The sequence below is a fragment of the Sebastes fasciatus genome, chromosome 21 (assembly GCF_043250625.1).
Source record: "Sebastes fasciatus isolate fSebFas1 chromosome 21, fSebFas1.pri, whole genome shotgun sequence".
Lineage (NCBI taxonomy): Eukaryota > Metazoa > Chordata > Actinopteri > Perciformes > Sebastidae > Sebastes > Sebastes fasciatus.
Window position 1 is genome coordinate 7,170,492 of NC_133815.1, and position 24,645 is coordinate 7,195,136.

The 24,645-nt window shown below is 43.4% G+C and overlaps 1 protein-coding gene across 36 annotated transcripts in view; it reads right to left on the bottom strand.

The window, feature by feature from the left end:
- scrib (scribble planar cell polarity protein) overlaps positions 1–24,645 on the bottom strand; it is a 77,378-nt gene that overhangs the window by 5,824 nt on the left and 46,909 nt on the right. For 3 of the 36 annotated variants that reach the window (XM_074622138.1, XM_074622149.1, XM_074622143.1), the window contains 28 exons: positions 23,475–23,564; positions 22,558–22,635; positions 22,127–22,444; positions 20,773–20,853; positions 19,263–19,511; positions 17,855–17,965; positions 17,585–17,761; positions 17,365–17,481; positions 16,506–16,694; positions 16,245–16,364; positions 14,538–14,594; positions 13,905–13,961; positions 12,828–12,908; positions 8,309–8,380; positions 8,117–8,170; positions 7,621–7,677; positions 7,117–7,239; positions 6,381–6,491; positions 5,902–5,952; positions 5,037–5,204; positions 4,534–4,693; positions 4,154–4,436; positions 3,981–4,070; positions 3,714–3,896; positions 2,247–2,405; positions 1,548–1,687; positions 1,252–1,289; positions 655–729 (listed from right to left, as the gene is read on the bottom strand). In XM_074622138.1, the coding sequence (XP_074478239.1) occupies positions 655–729; positions 1,252–1,289; positions 1,548–1,687; positions 2,247–2,405; positions 3,714–3,896; positions 3,981–4,070; positions 4,154–4,436; positions 4,534–4,693; positions 5,037–5,204; positions 5,902–5,952; positions 6,381–6,491; positions 7,117–7,239; positions 7,621–7,677; positions 8,117–8,170; positions 8,309–8,380; positions 12,828–12,908; positions 13,905–13,961; positions 14,538–14,594; positions 16,245–16,364; positions 16,506–16,694; positions 17,365–17,481; positions 17,585–17,761; positions 17,855–17,965; positions 19,263–19,511; positions 20,773–20,853; positions 22,127–22,444; positions 22,558–22,635; positions 23,475–23,564 (3,489 nt within the window). Of the gene's footprint in view, positions 1–654; positions 730–1,251; positions 1,290–1,547; positions 1,688–2,246; positions 2,406–3,713; positions 3,897–3,980; positions 4,071–4,153; positions 4,437–4,533; positions 4,694–5,036; positions 5,205–5,901; positions 5,953–6,380; positions 6,492–7,116; positions 7,240–7,620; positions 7,678–8,116; positions 8,171–8,308; positions 8,381–9,386; positions 9,801–12,827; positions 12,909–13,904; positions 13,962–14,537; positions 14,595–16,244; positions 16,365–16,505; positions 16,695–17,364; positions 17,482–17,584; positions 17,762–17,854; positions 17,966–19,262; positions 19,512–20,772; positions 20,854–22,126; positions 22,445–22,557; positions 22,636–23,474; positions 23,565–24,645 lie in introns of all 36 variants that reach the window. The other 33 variants (XM_074622155.1, XM_074622145.1, XM_074622161.1 and 30 more) reach the window with 24 other exon arrangements.

The window sequence follows — 24,645 nt, forward strand, 5'->3', positions numbered from 1 at the left end:
CTCACTCCAGCACCACTCCAAGATTCCCCTGCTTCCCCTCCTATCTCCACTTCCACACAGAGAAGAGGAAATGGAAACTATATCACACAAACCTACACAAAACGTCTACCCTAATGACAGCGTAGGAGGAGACCCTTCAGCAGATCAGGGTTTCAAAAAGCCAGAGCATGAGAGGAGATCTAATGGAGGATGTTATTCCTCTGCCTGATATGCGACCCATGCGTGGAACAAGACAGCGGATGGAAGTGAGAGTGAGAGTGGATGAGATGCAGAGTTTGTGGCCACTTTTTCCCCCGGAACCAATTCTGGTTAGTGGGATCAAAAACCTGTTTGTGTTAATGTCTGTGATTGATTAGTTGATGAATGTGAAGGGTTACTGCTATGGATGCTCCTACATTTGTGAGTGGAAAGTGGGAGACCAGGAACAGGGAAAAGGAGACCCAGGGCTTTATGTAGGGTAAGTCTCTTTTCATTGTGAAAGTGAGAGTTAGTGAGCCAATCACTATAGTGCAGAGCAGGAAGTACTGATCAATCACGGAGCCAAAACCAACTAGACTTCAGTCACACTGATGCCTCTCGATTAACAGAGAACTAGAGGGGAGAGGCAGCAGGGGGAAGGGAGGAGGCCCCGGGAGCTCAGCATGCAACCAATACCTGGATGTCGTATACGGGTTTGGAAGAAGGAATGGCAGCAAACTGTCGGTAGTCAAACTTCTTTGACGACAGGGACTAGAAGGATAGCAAACGGGAATGAGCAGAGGTCGAGGGGAGAGGGAGAAGAGAGGAAAACAAGGACAGGAGGAGGGAGGGACAAAGTATAACAAGGAGGAGAAAATGAGAGGAGAAGGAGTAAGAGAAAGGGATGAGAAAATAGAAAAAGGAGAGGTGGGAGGCAGAGAGGCTAATGGGTGATTCAAACAGCCAGCTGTGGCATATGATGGGAGAGCTGCGTGTGTCCTCAGCTCTGGTTGGCTAGAGTGACAATGAGCAAGATGGTGGATTAATGCCAATGTGATTTGAAGCTCTTTTTCCCTTTTCCAGCTTGTAAACCAACAACTATATATCCTTTCTCAAATAAAGCTCCTCAAATTAAACTGCAAAATCAAGTGTTACAGCTTTGTTCAAACATTTGCTGATTCAACCTCTCCAAGTCCCTTCAAAGGATACAGTAAACCGTTCACACTGACACAAAGGCCAGTGGGAAAAATCTGTCAAAAACAAAATGAAAATTAAGAAAAGTTTAGCGCTTACCAGCCGGCCTGGAGACGTCATTCCTCGAGGACTGAGCTCTGTCAGAGGAAAACAGGAAATATGAAGAACGAAACTTTAATCTTTAGACTTAATTTGCTTGTAGGCAAGTAAAGATTGATTTATATAATACTTTTCAAAACAAAAGTTGCCTTACAAAAAACATCAAGCAGGATGGTAAGAGAATCAGAAATATAAAAACAAAAATGCAAAAAAAACGGTAAGAAAATCGAAGGAATATAAGTTAGTCTAACGCATGTAATCAAGCCTTAGTGGCGTTAAGGAGAGCAGCTTCCTACCTTCCATAGGCGTGGGAGAGGGTGTCGGGGCGGGCGAAGGCGACTCCGTCAGCTGGTCTAGTGTCCCACGTTTCTTCCCGTCCCGAGACTTGGCGATGACCATCTGTGCTTTCAGTGCATCCTGCTCCAGAGACTTCATTCTACAAGAAAAATAACCAACATCAGAACACATGATAGTAGACGATAAGGAAAGAAATACAGAAACAACACACACCGCTACAGGAGGGTGTAGCGCCGATCACTACTAATGTCGGGTGCTCCTTGTCCTGGTTTGCTGTCACAAACAACCAGTTTAATTTAACTGCACAATATAAAGGGAGGCATTCCAGGAAAAGGACTACCTACTGCTAGTAGGCTTACCCTCAACTCACAAATAGCTTGCAAACTTACTGCGGGATGTGTGTTAGTATAAATAATAGTATGAAAATCAAGAGAACAGCAAGGCGCAAACGAAAAGAGTGCTGCAGAGAGGAAGAGACCAGACGGAGAAGAGAGAGAGAGAGAGGAAGTTTGAGATGGAAACAGCAAAGACGTGCAGAAGCAAGACAGCACTAGAAAGGCAGTGGAAGCACTGTGCCAGTGCTTGCTTGGACCTTTCCGAACTCGGCCTATAGCAAAAATACCCCAACGCCAAAGCACCCCAGCACACCCCCACGATGCCGTGCGTCTGGCCCTGGTGGCTGGGGCCGAGGAGCAGACCTGAGCTGGGAGGCTGCAGAGGAGGAGGTAGCGGAGGAGGTGGGGGGCTGGGTGGCCTCGGTGGCCTCGGTGCCCTGAGACGCCCTCACTCTGGCCTGGTAGAGCCTCTTAGCCAGGTCCTGCTCATACTGCCTAACATCGTCCTCTAGGCCACTGGGCCTGGGCCCCGCGAGGCCAGGGGGAGGGTGACGGACGGGAGGAGAGGATAGGAGGAGAAGTGCACCAGGATGAAGGAGGAATGTGAGGAAGGAAAGAAAGGCATACAGACAGAAAAAGAGAAGAAAACCAAAAAAAATGGAAGGTAAAACACCGACACATTTAGAAGAGCCAGGAGGAATAAATAAGATCCCATTTTAAGACAGGAAAATAGTAAAAGAGGAGGCTAACCACACACACAGGACGAATCAACTGTGAACTTACACGTAGGAAAAAACACTGAACCTTGTTATTGACCAGTATGAATCACTGTTGATCCGGAAACCAGGGTCAGATCACTAACCCACGCTGTGTGGGCTTGACGTAGCGTGGTATGAACCTTGTTATTGACCAGTATGACAAACTGCTTATTCTGGGAAAGAAATGTCACTAACCCTCTCTTATTAAAATACCACACTATGTGAGCTTGACATTTGGTAGTTTGTAACATTACAAAGAACCAATAATGGAACGGTTCGTTAAAAAACACAACTATACTACAAAAATCTTTTTATCTTTTTGCTCTTGGTGTTATTTTCCAGGTCAAGTTTTATATTACATGTACAGTCACATACCACTCAAAGAAAACAAACCTTCCCGCTTCTGACTCCTGCTTTAACCAAATTAATGCAGAGCAAAAATATCATATATAATGTACCTATAAACTGAGTATTATCCCACTTTGGTGAGAAGGTATAGTGTGTGTTTGGTGACATCAAGTGGTGTGGTTGTAGTTTGCAATTAACTGAATACCCCTACGCTCACTCCTCGAAACGCCAACCGTGGTAACGCCATTCGCCTCGCCCAGAGGTCATCCTTACCATAATAACATTACTTTAGGAACAACATAAGTCAGACGGCGGCTGGCGGTACCACGGTTTTACACTCGGCGGCTCATATTACCGCAGTTTCTCAAGCATGTCGGAGAACTACAGTGGCCTTCAGGTAACGTAAAAACACAAGTCTCTCTCTAGAGCCAGAGTTTGGTTTGTCCATTCTGGGCTACTGTAGAAACATGGCAGAGCAACATGGTGGACTCCGTTAAGAGTACCAGCTCCCTATGTAGATACAAAGGGCTCATTCTAAGCTAACGAAAACACAACGATTCTTAGTTTCAGGTGATTATACACTAATGAAAACACAGTTATGAATATTATATTCCATTTCTGCTCATAGATCCCCTGAAATGTTACACACTGGTCCTTTAAAATAGACCTGATCAGCTGTTGTACCTTCTCAGTCAGAGCGTGTTACGTGTTGTGTTGTATTTACCGTGCTGCCCTCCACATGGCTCTCTTCTCAGCCTCCAGAGCTCGTTTCTCAGCAGGAGACAGGTCCTTGTCGGGGGCCAGGGCCAGCTCGGGGCTCTGCATACGGAGTCTCTCTTGATGGCGGCGCTCTGCTTTGGCTGTGCGGATGGGAGCCGCCGTGTCCCCGGGGGAAAATGGGATCAGACTGACGACACACACGAGTAGCAGTGAGGACAACAGCGACTAAAACAACAGCACAGAGACACTCAAAGATGTTCAATGTAATTACCCAGTCATGGAGTTGGGCCTCTGCTCCAGCCCTAAGTTGTCCTCCAGTGAATTCCTCTGAGACTCTCCCTTACCGTCAACAGAAGAAGGCCTACATACAAAAAAAAATGTTAGTTGTAGAAATAAAAATAAACATTTACATGTTTAAAGCGATAATGAAATACAACTTCTTACCCTGAGCTGCCGCAGTAGCTCGGTGGCGTGACGTTGTAGCTTGGTGGCGTGGCGTTGTAGCTCGGTGGCGTGGCGTTGTAGCTCGGTGGCGTGGCGTTGTAGCTCGGTGGCGTGACGCAGTGCGGTGACGGACTGGATACTGGCTCCACGTTGTACTCCACTCCATCCAGCAACACTTTGCCAGTCGCCTTCATCTGCGCCATCTGCTTAGCAATGTCCTCTTCCTCATCCTCCTCGTCTTCATCCATCAGGTACTCCCGCGCCCGCTGCTCAAACTTCCTCTCTGGGGCGAGATGAACAGACACAGGGTTGTGAAATGTCAACGGCTGGTTTGTTAGTTATGGGGACGGGATGCTCGAGGAGAAACAATAGAAACAAACCTTCTTCCTCCCTCATTTTCTTGAGATCATCTTCTCCGACCAGAGACACTCGAGGTTTGGGTTTCTCTGGTGTCTGCTGCTTCACGTCAATCTCAAAATACTTCTGTCTGTCCCTGAAGGAGCGCTGCTCTGGGCTGCCACTACCGCCAGGAGAGGGACTCTGTAGGGTTACAAGAGACATCAGGGACAGAATACAAAATCATAAAAAATACAATTGATTAGTAGCACCTGAAGTACCTGCAATATTATAAATAACAAAATAAAGGCCAATGTTTGCTGCCAAAAGATGCCAGAGGAGAAAAGTATCACAGACCAAGAACAAAGACACAAATGAGCCATTAAAACAGAACCCAGCACCATTTAGCTGATTCAAGATCAGTTAATTGACAGAAGTAACACGGCTGCCTCCCAGTGTCTGGGAGCTGAGACACCACCACCGATCAAGCCAAGCACACCCAGACAGAGAGCGGGGCTGCTGTAGAGGTGGCGGAGGCGGTGGGTACCTGCTGTTCCCAGGGCGGCCTGTAGAAGCGAGGCACTGCTGCCAAGTTCATATACTCCCGACGGTCAGGTGAGAGGGAGGGCCGGGGGGAGCCCATGCGGGCCAGACCCCTACCAGCTCCCTCCTGACCGTCTATGTCATCATCAAACACCTCGTCGTGCAACTCAGGCTGAAAAGGCCACAGAGGTCGTCACCAGACTGTCACACTAAGATGGAACTACAGTAATCTTAGATCACATCTAGACGTATTTTGATATTTTGTTTTTGCAGCTGCAGATTCAATATTCAGCTAAACACGTTACACAAGCCGCCGGAAACTCCAGCAGGTTGAACCTGGCTTCATAAAAAACTATTTAAACTAACTTTAAAGGTCCCATATCAGGCTCATTTTCAGGTTCATACATGTTCTACTAGAAAATGCTATAATGTTCAAAAAAACATAATCTGTTATAAATGTATTGTATATTTGTGACATCACAAAATTGCGGAAATCCTGACGGCTCATTTAAAGGCAAAGTTTCTGAATACGGACTGTGTATTTCGCCACAGATTGAGCGTTTCGATACTATCACAATATCTATAAAGCACTTCAACCTGCTTTATAATTCAAAAAAACATGGAAATCTAACTTTTTACAATATGGGTCCTTTAAAACACGCCCTACAAATGGACTTGATAAAACATGCTAGCCTAGCAAAGGGTTAAGGCAACAAATCTGATGTTGTGAACACGTAAAAGTCTAGTCCTTGAATATAATACAACCTCCACTTTTTCAAATCAAGAAAAGAATATCATCTTATATATTTGGTCCAATACGGTACAACAGTATAATAGTATAATATTGTTTGCTCAATGTGTTCACTCACCTCTGGAGAAGGTTGCTTTGGGTGGAAGTTGTTCCTCACAGCGTACGGATCCTGTTGGGTACAGCAGGATGTTAGTAAAGTGAAGTAAACTCAGACTTGAGGACAAAGATACAGAGATACAGAGATACAGAGATACAGAGATACAGAGATACAGAGATACAGAGCAGGCAGACTGATTAGCAGCTGGGATATAATATATATATAATAAAGGGGGGATTGAATATTAGTACACGAGCCACACATGGATGGACGAATGGATGAAGACTCAACACCAGTATGACAGATGATGGCACTGGAGTACAAAAACCAACGATGAACGCATTCCACACGTCACAGCACGTCACAGGCCCCCCGACACGGCGCAGGCTTCTGATAGGACAGCCTGCTCCAGTCAGGAGGGGGGCGGGGGCGAGACCAACCAATCAGCACAGCATGCTTGTGTCGTTTTGACCCGGCGGAGCCCGGGCAGCACGGCCTACCTGCGGCGGCTCCAGAACTGCCAGTGAGCGAGGCACGGCGGCAAACGCCTTGTATGCCTGCTTGACATTCATGGGGAACTCGTCGGGCGAGGTGGGGGAGGGGGCGCGAGGCTGCAGGGGGGAGGTTTGGGAGGGTATGGAGGGTGGGGTAGGTTCATATGGTAAAGGAGCCGAGGGGGAAGAAGAGGAGGTGGAAAGGACGGACAGACAGAGACATGGAGGAGAGGGTAGACTATGAAAAAAACCCAGCAGAGTTGAAGAAGACTGTGGAGGAGAACAGGTGAACAGCATGGCGGCTGGTTTCGTGTGAGAGAGGAGGGGAGTATGCCAGAGAAACACAGACAGCAGGGCTTTTCTACATGAGCACCTTTCGTGACACAAATAGGAAGACGTGAGATGAAATCAGAGCTTCTTCAGTAGTTACCGATCCAACTCGGCTGCTTGCCAAAAGAGGAAATAAGTGGAACATTTCAGAAATTATGAGAAATGATCTGATTCAGGAGCTCAGAGTTGGAGCTGGACGCTCCCTTTGCAGGTGTAGGAGACTGCAGCATCTGCACAGACAAATACAAGTCTTCCTTTCTTTGGTTCTAGCCTCTTTGGAAACAAAAATTGTGCCGCAATTATCTGCATCTCTGCTGCGCCGCTGTGAGACACGGTGCAGTCAGAGAGGGCGCCGCGGCACAGAGCTGAGAGTGGATAGAAAACAGCACTATGTGGTGGTGAGGGGTCTTACAGAGGTCTGGGAGTTGAAGGGGGAGGGGCCATGCTGGAAGGGGTTAGGACTGTGGCCGTCCGGAGTGGCGGGGGAGGGACTCTGCCGCACACGCCCGACTGGCTGGATGGCACCCGGTCGTGTCTGGAGAGGAAACAAATGATATTTTATGGAAGAGATCAGTCAAGGAAATGGTGTTAATATAACCTAAAGTCACTCATTTGCATATAACAAATAATACGATTAGAAACTTTTAATTCAGACAAACCAAACTTTAGGATGAATGACAACTCAAAATGAATGGAGCTAATGGTGGATATGAATCAGAGCATTATTTATCATTCACTTTATTTGTCTACATTGTTTTAAAGCTTGAAACCAGTTTGTACCAAACACAATATACATTATGTACATATGTACTAAAAAGGGGAGTATATTGGCTTGATTTATTGGTAAACCAGTGTGATGAATCCAACTCTAATCTACAATAAAAGTTATTTTCTGAACGGCCCCTCAGACACTCACTGATGATGAAGTGTTGTCAGTGATGGCGGTAGGAGTGGAGGAGTAATGAAGGTTTGCCTGCAAAAAAATAATGAAAATACAACAATGACAATAAAATAAAATGCATGGATCCGCACCATCTACTTGAGTTTCAACCAACAATGCATATGGTCACTAAATTTTAACTATTGGACGATGCCAGGCCAAAGAAAGACACCATCAACCAATGCAACAGCACCAGGGTTTACCTCAATTATACACATACAGTAGTATTTGTACTACGTTAAGGACAGATATCTATTCCTCCAATGAATGCACATCCAGTCTGCATGAGGCAAAGCATCAGTAATCAGCTGGCCACGGAGAAGCAGTCACATGCTTTTCAGACTGTAGCAGACACGGTAGCTGACCTAGTTATGATTTATTAACAGATGGAGCGTTCAGACCAGCCGACGCGTGTGCTACAAGAAAAAAGAAAATCCAGGCCAGAGCAGAGAGGGCCACAAGACCCACTTACGAAGCGGGTCTCCCTGCCTGCAGACAGGGAGCTGTTGGAAGAGTGGCTGCTGGGCTACGAGTGGGAGGAAAGGTCGAAAGGGTCAACTGTAAAATAGCTCTTCTATAGCGGGAGAAATGAGTTATGGAAAAGGAGAACATAAAAGAAAAGATGGCAGGAGGATGGTACAGTAGAGGAGCGCTGGGTGCTCACCGGTTGGATGGTGGGAGAGTAGGGGGCTTCCCTGATTGGACTCTCCGTCCTGGTGAAATCAGAAGGAGGCGCCTGGAAAAACAAAGATCAAACAAACTTAACAACTGCTCTTACTTTCACTCTGTGCACTGACAAAACAACATATACCAAAACAAGATTCACTGGTTAGTCCTGTAGAGAAGTGATCTCCCAGTAAATTCAACCAACAACAAGCTCTTGCTGATAAACATGCACTTTTCTGTGCGTCTTTGCAGGTCGTGTTCCTTCATGAATAATGACGTCCCTCGCAGCTGCTGGGACAAACATTCCAGTCGGTCCCGACTACGTACCGACTGTGTGCCCGAATACCTCACGAGGTGCCACAAGCACTGTGCTCACAGCAAAAACATGCACCAGTTCAACATGGACATTTCCTTCGAGAAAAAAGCTTTCCCCCATGAGCCTTTGCACGGACAGAAAGCTTTTTGAAACCACGTTAATCCTCCTCTGCAAGGAAACAGTAAAGCTAACACTAATAAACCCAGGTGTAGGGATTTGATATCCATTGGGGCCAAAAATGGTAAAAAATGTCTATCTCACTCTCCCAGAGTGCAAGAAGATGTCTTTAAACCTGCAATAACTGATATTTTTGGCCACAATTACATTTGATCTATTGTTATTATAAAAAAATATTGATTATAGCTGCATTAAATGTCTTATTCTTTCAAACCAACAGTCCAAAACTAAAAGAAATTCAGTTTACAAATCTTAAAAAAAACAGAAAATCACATTTCACAATTTGGCAAAACAATTAATTGATTAATAATATCATTGCAGATACATTTTCTGTTGATCGTTGCACTTCTACGTCCGTCCTAAAGATATATTATGCACACTTTGTTACTGTATGGTGCTTTAGATACACGCCAAGCCCAAAAAAGTGAACACATTTCTTCAGGTCAATAAACTGTTAAAAGTTAAAAGTTCCACAAAGCCTTGATGTAAATGAACGATCCATTTCAAGTGAGCCAAACATCAAACTGTGCGCAGAAGTAACACACCATGCTGCCTCCAAACCACACTCCGGCAGGCGGCTTGCCTTGCTGAACAACCAGGGCTGCAGCTGGCCTTGCTTCCCGTAGCCCGTCGGAGGCCCCGACAGGATCTGCTGTCCAGCTGGACGACCCTTTCCTTTACGATTGGCCACCAAGAACGGGTTCTCTTTGAAGCAGATGGGCTGAGAGTCCACCAGGTTTTCCTCTTCTTCTTCAGGTGCAAACGTTGATGAATTAATGGTCGTTGATGAGCCGGCGCTGTCGGTAGTGGAGGTCCCGTTAGGGGAGAACTGGGATCCGTGGAGGTAATCGTGCTCTGTGGTCAGACTGGGGCAGGACTCAGGGTCCATGTGGTTGAGGGTTTCTGTGGGGCCGAAGCCCAGAGGCTCTAAAGGGGCTCCGTACTGGGCCTGAATGGGGGCCTCCATGGGAGCAGTCACACTTACAGAAGTAGAGAACTGGACAGGAGCAAAGGAAAGGAAAGTGACAGAATAAGGACGGACAGGAAAGGCTTCACTCACTCAAACTGTAAATTATCGCTAGTGGAATATAAAAGAATAAAAGCCTATAAAAAAATTAATATATAACCTCCAATACGGACTTTCACCACAATTTAAAATCTGCTTTAATTGGAGGTAAAAACCTAATCTAATGGATTAATAGATTAATTGTTTCAGTACAGGAGGTCAAGGATGAACCAGGAAGTTGGTCTGTAAACTGTATTGGAAGTTAAAACAGTTAGTGTAATAATTTGAGTGTTTGCTTTTGTTTTTTATTTTCCAAATAAGCCTTGATTTGTTTTACAACCTGTCTGCATTGTATAGAATATGAAATATCCCAAAAATGTCACTCTATGATAGAAAAGGATTCCCTTAAGGAAGGAAAAAAGGCTGGGAACCTTGAGAGAAGATGAGTATTTCCTCTGTGTCTTTATGATGTGCTTCTATAAATAGACACTTGACACACAAGCTGCTGAAAAGAGTTACTCACATCACTAAATCTAAGTTTTTCAGTCATTCAAATGCTGCTGTACGTCACTAGACACATTAGTGCAGTCCAGGCTCTGGGCCTTAAATAACCATATTATCAGATCAGCGAGACATTCAGGCTCCAGCACACCTTCAACTCTTACTGTACGCCACATAGAGGACGGGTGATGTCACCGCCTCATCTAAAGAAACCTGATACTGTAAGAGCAACCATAGGAGTGTCACGTTTATACAAACCCAACACCGAAAAATACCTCCTAAAAAGCCTCAAGTCAACCCAGATAGCTTTGGTATTTATTCGCCGTGACCTTGACATATCTGGTGGTAAATGAAAATAGCTGGACTAAGAATACAACGAGCATTGTGGGGCAGTAATGTGGCTCCCTATATGCTGACTATAAGAGTCTGTGGTGTGATGAGGGTCAGTGGGATGGAATGTGAACCAGTGCCCTTTTGGCTCCGACACAAACTGGGAGGGACAGCTGGGGAGAGAGGAGAGCGAGGCACGCTGAGCTGGCCATGCTGGGAACCAGTAACTGATTCATTTGTACTCCCTACTTGTATAATAGTGTAGTAATCACTTCCCAGAAGAACATTTAAATACGAGAAGAGATCATATTAGATCTAAAAAGAAGAATTCCACTACTTTTTTGATTTAGTTTTTTATGATTCATCTTAGCAGTTTTTCAGTTTGAGTTCTATAATATTTCTTGATGTTAAATGTTTAACTGAATGCCTGTCTCTGTCTTGATAAATGTCAGTGGACTGTAAACACAAAGGACAATGATGGAAATAAGTCCAGGACTTTTAAAATTGTATAAGTATATTACAATTTCAATAAAACAAACCAAGTTTCAGGGGAAATGCTGTCTCCCTGGGACTGGTTTTGGGCCTAAATAGGTATCAATCTCCTCTGTGACTAAGTGATCCTGTAGTAGGACTTTGAATTTCTTTGTTTGTTTGTTTTTACTCCATAATATAAAAATGTGCCATGTGATCTGGTTACCTGGAAACAATAATATATGTATGTACCAAGCATTTTAAAAACTAATACAAATTAAAATAAACCAAAAGTTCCTTCCAAAACAATGGTACGTTACCAAAATGTTACCCTCAACCCTCTCCTTTCCGGTGATGTTACAAAGGCTAAAGAGGCAGCTCTGCAGCGCATCACTTCTTATAAAAATCACAGTAAACTTCTCACTATCACAAAAAACACTTATTTATATTTCTTAACCACCAATTCCAACAAAAACCATCTCTAGTTTTTAGCTAAACCTTTGGTAACAACTTGCAGGCAGTAATAAAGAGTCACTGTGAAACAGTTTGAGCAGGACCACGTGAGTCAGAGCAGCTAATCCAGCTCTAATGCACCGAGCACTAACAGCTGCATACTGTATGAAATGACAATCTAAAAAGGCCAGAGATCTACAAGTAGGGCCCAAAAACAAAGTCACGATGGCTGTCTATTTAAAGTTAAGTGAGCCATGATGTTAATAAAAGCACATTTCTTTAAGAGTGAGTAACGGAACAAGCAACCTAATCCTTTTGGTCATCAGGTTTCAAATACTCTAAAAAAGTCAAAATAATAAAATCTTCTGTTTGACGCCTAACGCAGACACACAGCTGGACCAAAATAAAGTAAAGAGAGAATAAAATCAAGACTAAACCTAAAACAAGTCAACTCTCGCCAGTTGAACATCTCTTTACTCACGGTAGGATGAGAACAGGAGAGCGCTGTACGTCCACTCAAACTTACTCCTCTGAGGACTTTGGGAACTGAAACACTTGTCTGCTACTCTTAGACAACACCCTCCCTCCCCGTCTGACACCCCACCCACCCAAGAGACACCGTCCAATTCAGAGCCAGATGCAGGTTTAAAATATCGCAGAGGATAGGCCGGTTGATAGCGGGCAGCTGTCCCCCTACCCCCCATCTCGCCACCACCTCTTTCACACACTCACACTTGTTTTATCGAGCAGGACAGTGGCTGCCGTTTGGCCGTGCTTCCTTTCAAGTCCTTTTGTACTTTAGTTTTTTATTCCCGTTTTTATTTTCTGGTCTTCACTTTCTTTTTCCAAACTTCTCAATCAGTCCTTGATCTTCGTTTTATTTCTTCAGTCCAGGGTGATCACATCCGCTCTTGTTAATTGATGTAGGACAGTGTGGGTTTGGCCTTGGAGCCACCGTCAGTAATGTTGAGTTGGTGTTTTTGCACATGGAGGGAGGTTAACATTCCTGCTCCTGGATGGGGCAACTGGTCGGCTCTGGGTCACTCCAGAGTTTTCCGGGACATAAAAACCAGGAATTCCATGAGGAGGTCTATTCTGAGCCTTGAAGGCCATTTCCAACAAAGCCCACTCACAAATACAAGCAATTTACAGCTTCAGAGGATTGCACTCTTTTTCAAACACGTTGAAAAGGATTCATAGTGTTAAAAACCTGTGAATCTTCTACTGCTGCCAGAAGACATTAGAAGATAAAGAGAGACTCACCCTGTTGAGCTTCTGCAGGCTGGTGGTGGGCAGAGCCGCCAGGGTTTTGTAGTCAAGTTTTAGAGGTCCAGTGCCGATGTTCTACGAAGGAATAAACAGGAAACGGAGGTGAGAAGGGGACTAGGCTGAGGTTTATTACAAACAAGAATCTATTCAAAGTGAATTAGTTTTACTGGAGGACACTATGTATAGGATTGTAGAGAACCATTCCTGTGAACGTAAGAATCAGCACTTCTATTGTAAATGTGAACTGTGCCCGATATGCAATGTGTTGTTATATTTAAGGAAAAGTGTGGCGATATTATACGAAAAGACAAGATCCTACTAATAAGTGTTGTCTGTAAAGCCAAACCCTGGTGTAGCTTATTCTTCTGCACCATAGAGCTTCATTGTTGTTCAAAACAATTAAAAACCTGTAGGCTTACCAATCACAAACACTCCCCAACCAAGTCATAGTAACATCTAATTGTCCCAGTAAGTGAGTACTCCAGTAAAACTAAGTAGTTTTAAAGTTACTACGAGGAACTTTTAACTGGTTATGAAACAGTTTCAGTTTAATACTGATGCTTCTATTTGACCTACATAAGTAAATGAGACCATCAGCGAGACGATTGTCTATTTCTATATAGTTATTCTTAATGCTTGTCATCGGTACCACCGGGTTGGATTCCAGCGAAATCATGCAGGTTCACCAGGAGGCCCAGGCCGTATTGCTCTGCCCGCTGGAGGGAAGGGAGGCACGGATGAAGAAGAATCAGGACTGCACGGGGAAGACTGTCAGGCCATGCTGCAGTAAAATGAGGTTTTCTAAAGGGACTCTGGTGCTCGGAAACACGCCCGCTTTTTGTCCAAAATGAAATGAAAAAAAAATGAAAGTTCCTCGTAGTAACTTTAATGTGGCTCAAGACTGATTTATATAAGAAAACCAAAGAAGAAGAGCCTATTTTCCAGAAAGGGATGAACAACATGGTGAAATCCCGTTGAGGTAGTGTCGTGGTGTTTTTGATCAGAATGACCTTTCGCACAGACTTCCAGGAAGGTTGTCCGCAGACCTGCTGCTGATGAGGAGTGTCTCACCTCAGTCTCCTCTTCTAGCAGGCGAGTTGCCTCCTCACGCTCCAAACGCATACGCTCCTTCACCAAGACAGGAAGGGGAGGAGTAGGAGGAGGAGGAAGAGGAGAGACCCAACCACACACAGCCACACAATGATGCGATGAGGTGAAACGAGAAGATTTACAGCAGAGGAAAGGAGTGTTACAGGAGGTGAAGTGGAGAAAAACAACAGTGGAAAAGTGGTATGGAGATGGAATGATTGGATGATTTTTTGTTTTTTTCATCACACCAAACATACCAAAAGTAAAGGAGAGATGAAACAGATGGGAAAGAAAGGATAGAATCCGCACACATTAGAAAGTACTCTATTCATGAGCTATGGGAGCAGAAATAAAGCATGCAAGGTGGGACATTGCAGGAACAGTTCTGTCAAACACAACAATACCCACACAGGGTGCAAAGGAGAAGCTTCATTCATCCGGTAACAGACAAACTTCTGCCTCTAAAAGCTCCACCCTACAGTATCGTGCACTTCTGCATTTTGTGTGGAGCAAAAATGTTATTCTCCTGCCGGCTGTATCGCCGTCTATCAGCTGATCTAAAAGATATAATCTTACCTCTACCCAAAACAGTCATGGATTTTCAATTTCACTTACCACTTTCTCCATCTCTTCTCGCTCCCACTGTGATGTCTCTCTCACCATCTCAGACTCCTGGAGAAGAGAGAGATAAAAGATGCTTACAATCCCAATAAATATCCTGTAAATCTTAGCGTAACAGTCATTTAAAACAATGCAGTTTCCATATTAATTATTTTGTGACTGTGTGTGCTCTGATAAAAGTTGTACCACAAAAAACTCTGAATTGATCAAAGTGTGCAGAGGGACAGAAACTAGCATTCAATAAACCAACAAGCCCGTACATTCCTCTAGTGTGGGCAGTCTCCCAAAAGCTCATCTGGACAAAATAAACAACTATGCTGCTGACGCTTCCTGGGTGCTGCGGTGAAAAGATTGGGTATGTGCTGCGTGCATGGCTGGAGTGAGTCAAACTCCACTGTCGTTGAAAAACTCCACCTGCTATCACCAAACTGCTGTGGATGCACAGTGCTGGTATCGCTGAACAAAACAGCTGATTCACGTGTTGACTTGGCCGCTGTCGTTACAAAAATTGCCAAAGTGATTCCTGGTATGTGGATGAATGGGGTGTTTCCTGGTGTACGCACCAACACTGTTCACATCCCCTTACTCAGTGCTTTTGGGCTTTGTCTGGCCTACACAGTGAATGATTGCTAAATGCACAGATGGTGCAACAACCTGACCTCAAAGCTCGGGTGGGTAACGTATTTTAGAAACATTTTTTTGTTATATTTGTTGAAATTCTCTTTATATCCGGAAAGCAACCAATAATAATCACCGGAGTCTTCCACAAGCTGCTAGCTTGACAGCTGGGAGTATTAACAATATCCATGTTCGTTGTTCAAGTTCATTATGATGTTTACATTCATATTGATCATTTTGTGGTAGTGGCTTTGGAGGAAGGCCTGAAGGGATAGACGGATGTTCCTATAGTGTGTGTTGAGCAATGATTTGGCCAAAACGACACACCACACACTAACAGATTCATGAACAACAAAACCTAAATTTCGCAAAAATCGCCCACGATCAAACATAAAATAAGGTGGCGGACGGTGGGCAGGAAGAATTAGTGATGTTCATTTTTGCACTACTTTGTGCTGAAAATTCATAAAGAAAAATAATGGATGAAGTCATGGAGACACGTTAAATAAACACTTGTGTTGTTGCCACAAATCAGCAAGTTGGTCTTCCATATCTGAGTCCATTTTACTACTACTTTATGCTTCGCGTTTAGCATTAGCTCATGCATTTACTGCGGCCGCCATGATTGCGGTGATTGTCCTTCTGCTTTAGTCAGCTCGTTCTTTCCCACTTGACTGCGTCATCGCCTGTCCTCAGGGTTCCCCAAACACAACAAGATATCCGATCGTAAATAATGAACATGTTTAATATATACGATTTGAAATCGGTGCAGCCAGGATGGACTTCCGAGCTGATCGGGGGATGTAAAAATCACTCATTACATACCTCACACCACAGGAATATCTGAACAGATAATCTATAGAGACATCAAAAAATCAGGGCTTTGCTGACGATTGTCGGGACGGGGGAATCAGGCCCAAAATCAGCTTGATTCTTGTGTAATGTGCTCCCCGCATCACTCTTGATGGTTTCTCCAATGTTACCGGCCCCAGCTTTAAGTGCTTTAAATGTTTACTTGGTAATCAAGATATATAATTACTGAAGATATAATATAAGTATAAAAGCACACAATCTGAATCGTACCTTCTGCATGATTTCCATCTCCTCTGGACTCAGGTCTCGGTCTATAGAAGAGATGCTTTCCATACTGTTCTTACGGACGATGCCGGTTGCAAACGGGTTGGCGATGATGCCGGGAGACGCCTGGAAATGGACCCAAAAAGAGTGTTGTTTGAAAATGTGATCAGAAACGAAGAAGTGCTTACTAAAACAGATTGGGCAACTTCTGAGAATACAACATATCATCAACACTGATGCAGTTTTGTCCAAATCCAACTGTCTCACCTCCACGTTAGCCATTTTTTGTGGGTCGAAGCCGTCACACATCAGCATGACCAGAGAGTCTCCTACAGCTCGAAGCACTCGCACTGCCTCCGTGTGCGTCATCCCCAGCAGGCTGTGGTTGTTCACCTCGAGGATACGCATCCCGACCTGCAGCCGGCTGTCTCTGGCTGCTGCGCCGCTCGAACTCACCTGTTTAAATATCAACCAAAGTATGGGTGAGTCTATGACTACAACTGCCTGTGATTACCTAATAATATGATTGTTTTTCAGACATATGTATTACAATATCCTGTTAATGTAATCTTATACATCACTCTTAAAACTTTGTCCTTAATTACTCTGTCAACAAACTTAATACCACTTTTTTCAGGAGCAGTTTGCATTGTTTTATTCTTCTGCAGTCAAGATTTGGCATGCTTATAGCTCTCAGTTTGATGGGATGTGGCTTTAAATAAAAAGTGGACTGTTTCAAAACTTTTTCGCTGTCAAACCAGTTGGATGGTGCATCTAAGGCTGCGTTGGCACCATATCAGGTGTTGCAGCGAAAACACCAGTCCTCCTATTCATTTGAATGCGGGTAGTGTTTTTAGGCTGCAGCAGTAGGGACCGCAGTGGATGACATGGAAAAAATGCAGCGGCCTGCGGCAAAAAAAGTTGAAACAAAATCAAACTATTGGAGAAGCGCAACCCGACACCACGCTGCGGTGGCCAATCACGTAACTGCCAATTGCTATTCAAATTGAATGGGTCAAATGGGCCAAAGCTAAAAAGAAGATGCTATTGGGGCTCTAATTCCTTCAAACGTGCTTAAAAAGCCTTAAAATGCACAAAGAAATTATTGAATTGCTAAGCTGAGAACCTTTGAGATGAAAATGCCTTCATCTGTGGGGTCAAAGGGGTTTCCTGCATGACCCTTGGCCCCTCCACGAATACTGATGCCAAGCTTCTCCCCCGGCTGCTTCTGGATCACAATTTCCTGAAATGATACAAACGCAGCTCATCAGACAAAGTAAGGAGAGCATTTATCTATGTTATGCTTACGTTAGTTTATATATATACATTTGAGTTGATGTCCTCACCTGCATCCCAGGCGGTGAAGGGTCCCTCCGCACCAACATACGGATCTCCTGCTTGTTGGCCAGCAGCGCTCGCACAGCTTCCTGGTGTGTGGCGTGACGCAGGTCGATGGCGTTCACTTCTAATATTCGATCCCCGACACGCAGTCCACTTTCACATGCTAGACCGTGAGGAATCACCTGATGACGAAACGGGTCGTGGAAAGTCAGACACAAAGCGTATTTTATGAGACGCAATAAAAAAAGAATTTCACAACTCATTCAGAGTCATACCTTTGAGATGAACACCCCGGGTTCATTGATGCCGAACGGGTGACTGGCATGATCGCTGCCTCCCACGATGCTCAGGCCTAGAGGCCCACCTGACTTCAACAGGGTCACTTCCTGTTAGGATTAGAGGTAGAAGATTTGTTGTAGCAAGAGATTTTGAAAATATTTTACATCTAAATTGAACAAAAGTTAATCAATTAAAGGGCGGGTGCATCTGCGTTATTTCCCTTTTTTCTCAAATGGAAACGGCCACTCAGTCGTTAGCAAAAAGCAGTGAAGTAGGTTACTAAAGAAAACCAATCATGATCAATAAAGTTGTGAATAATGTGAAGGCTAGCACTAGCTGAGTCAAAGTTAGCTGGGCTAAGTTCGGAAATAACTGAAAGGGTTAGTTTGGATTTTTTGGAGTAGGGTTGTATGTATACTCCCGTGTTCTGCGAGGTAAAATTATTATTTTTGTGAATGTAGTCTGGTGGCTTTGAAGAGAGCGATATAACGGCTTCAGTTCCCCGATGGAAAGGGCTGTCTGATGGCGAGTAAATGTGGACGGGAGCAGCAGAAAAATGTATTTTAGAAAAATCAATAACAGTTTAAGTGTACGCTATATTTACAATATTTTCACCGCATTACCTCGCCATCAGACAGCCCTTTCCAATGGGGAACTGAAGCTGCCAGACCAGACTCCACAAAAACATTCATTTTACAGTTTTTCAGAACACAGGAGTTACTAGTCTACCGCTGCACCGATCGGTTAGTTTGTTTGTTATTGTGTGACTTTCGGAGCCAAACTAACGTGGCGTCCACACAGCAGTACATTGCTGAGCTTCCGTGCCGGCGGTAACGTTACTCCTGTCTGCTTCTCCAAACAGGGAGCATGCTGACCGCCATCTAAGTTACTGTATGTAATGTTAATACACTGACTATAAGGATGTGTATATAATGTATTCTGTAGCAGCGTCCTCATGCAGAAACCTACATCAGATCACGTGGTGAAGTTTGAATACATTAGGAACACAACTGTGAAGCTACAGAATGATATAAAAACTATTAAAAAATATAATAATAACATAATGGACCCGCCCTTTAAACATCAGGTTACAGTCATGTCTACATCTATATAAACCCAAACCAACCTACTGCATGCACATACTGTATCTTTACAGGCATAAGCCGCCAAGTAAACAGCATTATCTTTGCATTATTGACGACTGGAAATGCTACACTCTAAAGTACACCATTACTTAAATTAGACCAAGCATTCATACCATGCACCACCTTCTCTGGAACTGGACAGCATTAAGGATAAGGCAGGGGCCAAATAAACAAACATTAATGCCTTCATGAGGCTTCTACAGCACGGTCTAATAACATTAAAAACTATAACATATTTAAGTACTGCAGTCGGTCTCACCTCGATGGGATACTCGTCCTCCATTCGGCTCAGGTTGTTCCCGTGAAGGTTCAGGCCGTCCTCCTCCTGGTCCGGTGAATCTGAGGGCTCTGGGGGTGGAGGGGAGTGGGCTCTCGCCCGGTTTTGACCTGGAGAGCCCCCTGGTGCATTCGGGTCTCGCTCCACCAAGAGGGAGATGGTGGGGGAGGTGCCGGTAAGGAGCGCTACTGCCTGGTCATGCCTGGCCTCTGTCATGTCTACACCATTGATCTGGATCGACAGTAAAAACCAACCACGGAGGGTGTCAGCCCACCAGGACGCTCCCAGTAACAACGGGCCACATTAAAAAAACGGCATGCTTCTATCAGTCTCCTCTAATCAGATTCTATACCTACAAATGATTTATTCAACATCCGAATCATTCTGATATTTAAACCACAGAGTTTGTGAGTGAGTGCACCACAGTGAGTACTGTTATTAGGAGAAGAACCCAACACCGATACAGAGCTATAGGAACAGGCAGAAAAAACGAGGGAGCGGGGTAACAGCGGGCTGCTACTGGCGATGTAAGCTGGCAGAGCTACCGTGAGGGAGAAAAGCTACTAGCAAGCAAATCTATTCCTTTCCCAAAAAGTTATGATATTCCCTAAAGTCAGCTTATGCTGCTCTCTTTAAATATGATCAGTTAAACACCTTGCACCCTTTCTTGCCTTTGTTTACTTAAAACACAAGTGGAAGTGTGCAGTTTCTCCAAGAAGTTTGATCTTAAGTCAACAAAGGCAAGCAGGGATTTCCTTAGACAACTTTATCATGAAAAACTGTTGAATCATTAGTGGTTTTTTTAGATTAGGGGGTAGCTATCAGACATGCACAATCTTAAAAACTGTACTCTGGTCCAAAGTGACAAGCAGAGGTCAGCACTGACCCGACAGTACCAGCTCTTACCATCGGCTGATACGCTGCTGCATACAGGCTCAGCCCTGTCCACCCCAACACCATACCCACCACCAAGCAGGCAGGGAGATGCACTTAATACATTAGTGAGCATGCAGATGGAGAGAGTGTGAGAAAGAGAGAAAAAGAAGCAGCCTATGATCTATAGACAAAATAAAAAGAGCTCAAAAACTGCCGGAGAAAAGTGGAGAGTAAACCCAGAAAGAAAGGTGTATTAAAGAAGTTTCACATTCGGCACACTGGGGGAGGAACCTCAGGACAGATCAAAATGAACCACCATCAGTCAGTTTACAGCAAGTGTGTGATATGAATGGTTGTGACTGTATTAAAACATGCAACTCAAGAGTTACTAATATGCTGACAGAAAAAGCCGAGTAAAGCCAAGCTTGGAGTGTGATCAGCAGAGGAAACAAAGGAGCATGGAGAGGACCTGTTACAGTCCTAGTAACCGTGGAAGAGTGAAAGGAGGAAGGTGATTCCCATTCTCAAATCATGGATGAAAACATTGTAAAGGAAACCCTGTTTTGATCACACAGAATACTATGATGTCGGCATGGAGGAGACGGGTAGTACTCACAGAGATCACCCTGTCGCCTACATGCAGCGTGCTGTCTCTGTGTGCCGATCCCCCTTCTGCGATGCGAGAGATGTAAATTCCCTAAAAACAGATGACAGTCACATGTTTAAACTTTTATGTACATAAATTACTCAGAATTACAATGCACTTTCTAAGACTGTTTTTTAAGAATTACATATAAAAGAGACGTTGCTAATATTCTGTATTTAAGTTGGGAGAGGTTACCTAATTATTCCACTAATCTCTGCTGGCCTCTCCTGTTTGTGTATCAAATTAGACAGCGCCGGTGGTAAAAAAGGGTCTAGTGCAACAGGCTGCAATGCTGTGATGAATCAGTGTGCCAGCTCAGTCACTATGTTATATCCCACTGTGTGAAACTGAGCCAAAAATAGAACTACCTATATAAAGTGTGCCAGTGGTAATTAACAAAAAGGATTCTGAGATATTAGCAGCCCATAATGGCACACATTGTGATATAAGGTTGTACACCTAAACAAAAAAAATCACTCATACATTACAACAGCATAGTCTCTGATCACTAAGACACATTTGGACTCTACAGGACAAGCAGCACAAATCATCACCCCCCCTTTTCTCAGACAAATTACACAATTTGTTTGACAAATAAAAACATAGCTGAACTCTTAGTCAAAACAAAATGTGTAAACACATGCAGGAGCAAAGTCTACTGCACCAGATCAACCAACAACCAACAACCAACCGAGTCACTGCATCCATTTCAAAAAGCTTTTGAAAGAGAGGCAAGGTCTCAGTCAGACCCGCCTAAATCATACGTTTATGAGTCCTTTCCTCTTTGTGGGCCCGTTGAGCTGCAAGAGTCGCAATGCCGTATTGCGATGGCCCAAATATACACCTCACCCCGTCCAGTTACAGTGGACCTATCAGGTGTCAGGGCTGGCTATTCATATCTCCATCTCCCTGGTGACGAATGTAAACGCAGCGGCTAGAATAGACGTCCCTGTGACTGAGACAGTTACTGCAAACACTCAGTGACCTAACTTCAAGGCTTATTATTAGTGATTGTATGGTAAATTGTGTCTTAAGCGTTAGATCATCTCTCAGTATCATCTTTCTCTTTAAACTGAAATCTGTGATCTTAAAGTTAAACTTTTATAGGAGTAGTTTTACAACTCACCTTATTTTCATTATCAATTAATCTGTCAATCATTTCTCAATTAATCAATTCAGTGTTTTATCACTAAAATGTAAACTGAAATTCAGTCGTACATCATACATAACAAAGAAAAGCATTAAATCCTGAAGTTCGATGCTCTCCATAAACGTTGTCCATGTTTAGTCAGAGTGGATCTGTGGATGTGTTTGCATGCCTCACCGTGTCTGCTGTGCGGAACGGGGTGGAGCCTTTGCCCCCTGCGATGCTGAACCCCAGCCCCTTGTCGTTTCGGATCAGGCAGGTGGAGAGCCGCTGTTGAGGCCCGCTGGGAGCCGCCTCCACGTTGAAGGCGATGCCGCTGCTCCGTCTCTCCCGCGGGAAGTAGTCGTCCTCTGGCCTCAGCGGCGTGGTGGTGATGGCGTTCTCTGGCTCCACCATACGCTCCCGCAGCACCGACATGGAAACTGTAGCACCGGAGCTACGAAGAGCTTCAACCGCTGTGTGATGTTCTGCTTCGTTCAGGTCCACTCCATTCACCTGAGATAAACACACAGAGAGAATGACTGACTTTTAATGCTGTTAAAATAAACATCTTACTATAAAACAGAGGAAAGAGTTGCTAAAGGAAAAGTAAACAGAAGACGCTCTACCTCTAGGAGTTTGTCTCCCACTTTAACCCCTGCTCTGGCTGCAGGACCCTCTTCAGATACTCTGGAGATGAAGATTCCCTGAACACACAAACAAAAAGAATAAATAAATACATTTGTAGAATAGTATAATATATATCGTAGTATAGCTTCTGATTTCTTTTTTTCAAATATGATTTGTATGGTTTCCTTCACAGACATAAAAAACCCAGTCCAACGTGTTTTATAGATGAATATTCACAAATATATATAAATTAAAATATATATATATTTTATTTTTATATATCTATTAATTTTTATTTACATATATATAAACAAATATATTACATTTAAAAAAATATTACAAATAGTTTTCAATTTCATTTTAAAATGTAGATAATATATATTTACTTATTTGATTCTTTTTTATATGTAAATATATACATTTAATTTTATTTTATTTAATTTAAAACAATCTATAAATAAGTAAATAAAGACAAACACGAAACAGTAGGTATAAAACAGCAGGTAATACAAATTGTAAAAGCTACATTAACATTGAAAATACAGCAAAAGAAACAATTGTAATGATATATCCTGTATATACATATACAATACACATACAAATATATATACACACACATACCCTGTAAACATACATATATACTGTATATACGCACATGGAGACATATAAAATAGTGAATGCTTCTGAAAGGAAACTACTTTCTGCCATCCCATCGTATCTGCGTCCTGCCAGTCGAATATTTAGATTTGGTTTTAACTCATAAATACATCAGATTTATCTTAGTTTAGGCTTCCCTGATCTGTTTTAGAAACGGGTCCTAGATGTCTGTATACGTGTCCATTTTCCCATTTATTTTGTACATCAGACATTCATAAGAGGCAGTTTGTGATTTCTTGAACCAGATTCCAGGTCTTACCTCGTCATCTCCCTTGTAAGGTGTAGATCCTTTCCCTCCAGCGATGCTGATACCCAGGCCGCCAGTTTGTCGCATGATGTTCAGGGTGTGCTGCAAGTTGAAGAGGGGGGAGTCAGCACAACTACTAGTGAAACCCCTCTAAACACCACTCAGCTCAGGACAGATTCAGAGGGAGGCGAGCCCACAATGTTGTTAATTACAATTTTTAAGTTGATTATCATTAATTTTCTCATCTTAAACTTTATGAATAATGGGTGACCTCCCTCTTTCTGCCAGAAGGTGGTGTCAATCTTATCACAACAGCATCATGTCATCATGCTAACAGATGGATGGAGAGACACTGTGACTTGTCTGGAGCCTAATGTCAGTTTTAAATGGAAGTTGGTTGATGTGTGCCTTGAATTTAGCTTTAAAAGACATTACGGTTTGTGTTTGAAAGTATATAGGAAACAGCATCATTTGTTATCCACCATTAACCACTGAACTGACTTTAGACTTCAGACATAAAGTGAACAAACACACACTGTCTAAAGTCCTATTCAACTGGACTCAAAGAGCTTGGCCCTTACTGAAAACATGTAATGTGTCTGTATGTAGGAGACGAGGGCCACTAAATAAGGCATAACAGACTGTGTATTTTCTGTGTACTTGCAAGCCATGCAAAAAGGGAGAGGGATGCAGACAAATGAGGGATAGGTGAAAGGTAACGGGGAAATGTCAACGAGTAACAGATGAAGAGAGTGTGTCTTGTAGTGTAGATACCCCAGCATTTGTTATATTGAGATAATCATTTCTTAAGCAACCAAATCAGACATAAATACAAAATATCTTTGAGATCACAAATACTTAACTGGCAGAGACAATTTCCATGCAATATTAAATGGTTCTAAATTTCTAACAACAAGTTTCAGTACAGGTTTTCTTCACCAAGACTAAACAGCATAGGAGTATTCATTTTTACAACATTATGAACAAAAGCATGCTTACAAAAAGATGTTTGAAAATAAAAGAAGATCAGCAATGCAAATATTTACATTTCAACAATTAAAAAACTTATTATAGTTCAGGTGTTTTGAAGTGGGGTTGTATGAGGTATCTAAAATAAGTTTTTCTGGCGGCCCCGTCAACAGCAGTACAGCTTTGCTCCCGTGCTGGTACTCCTGTCTGCTTC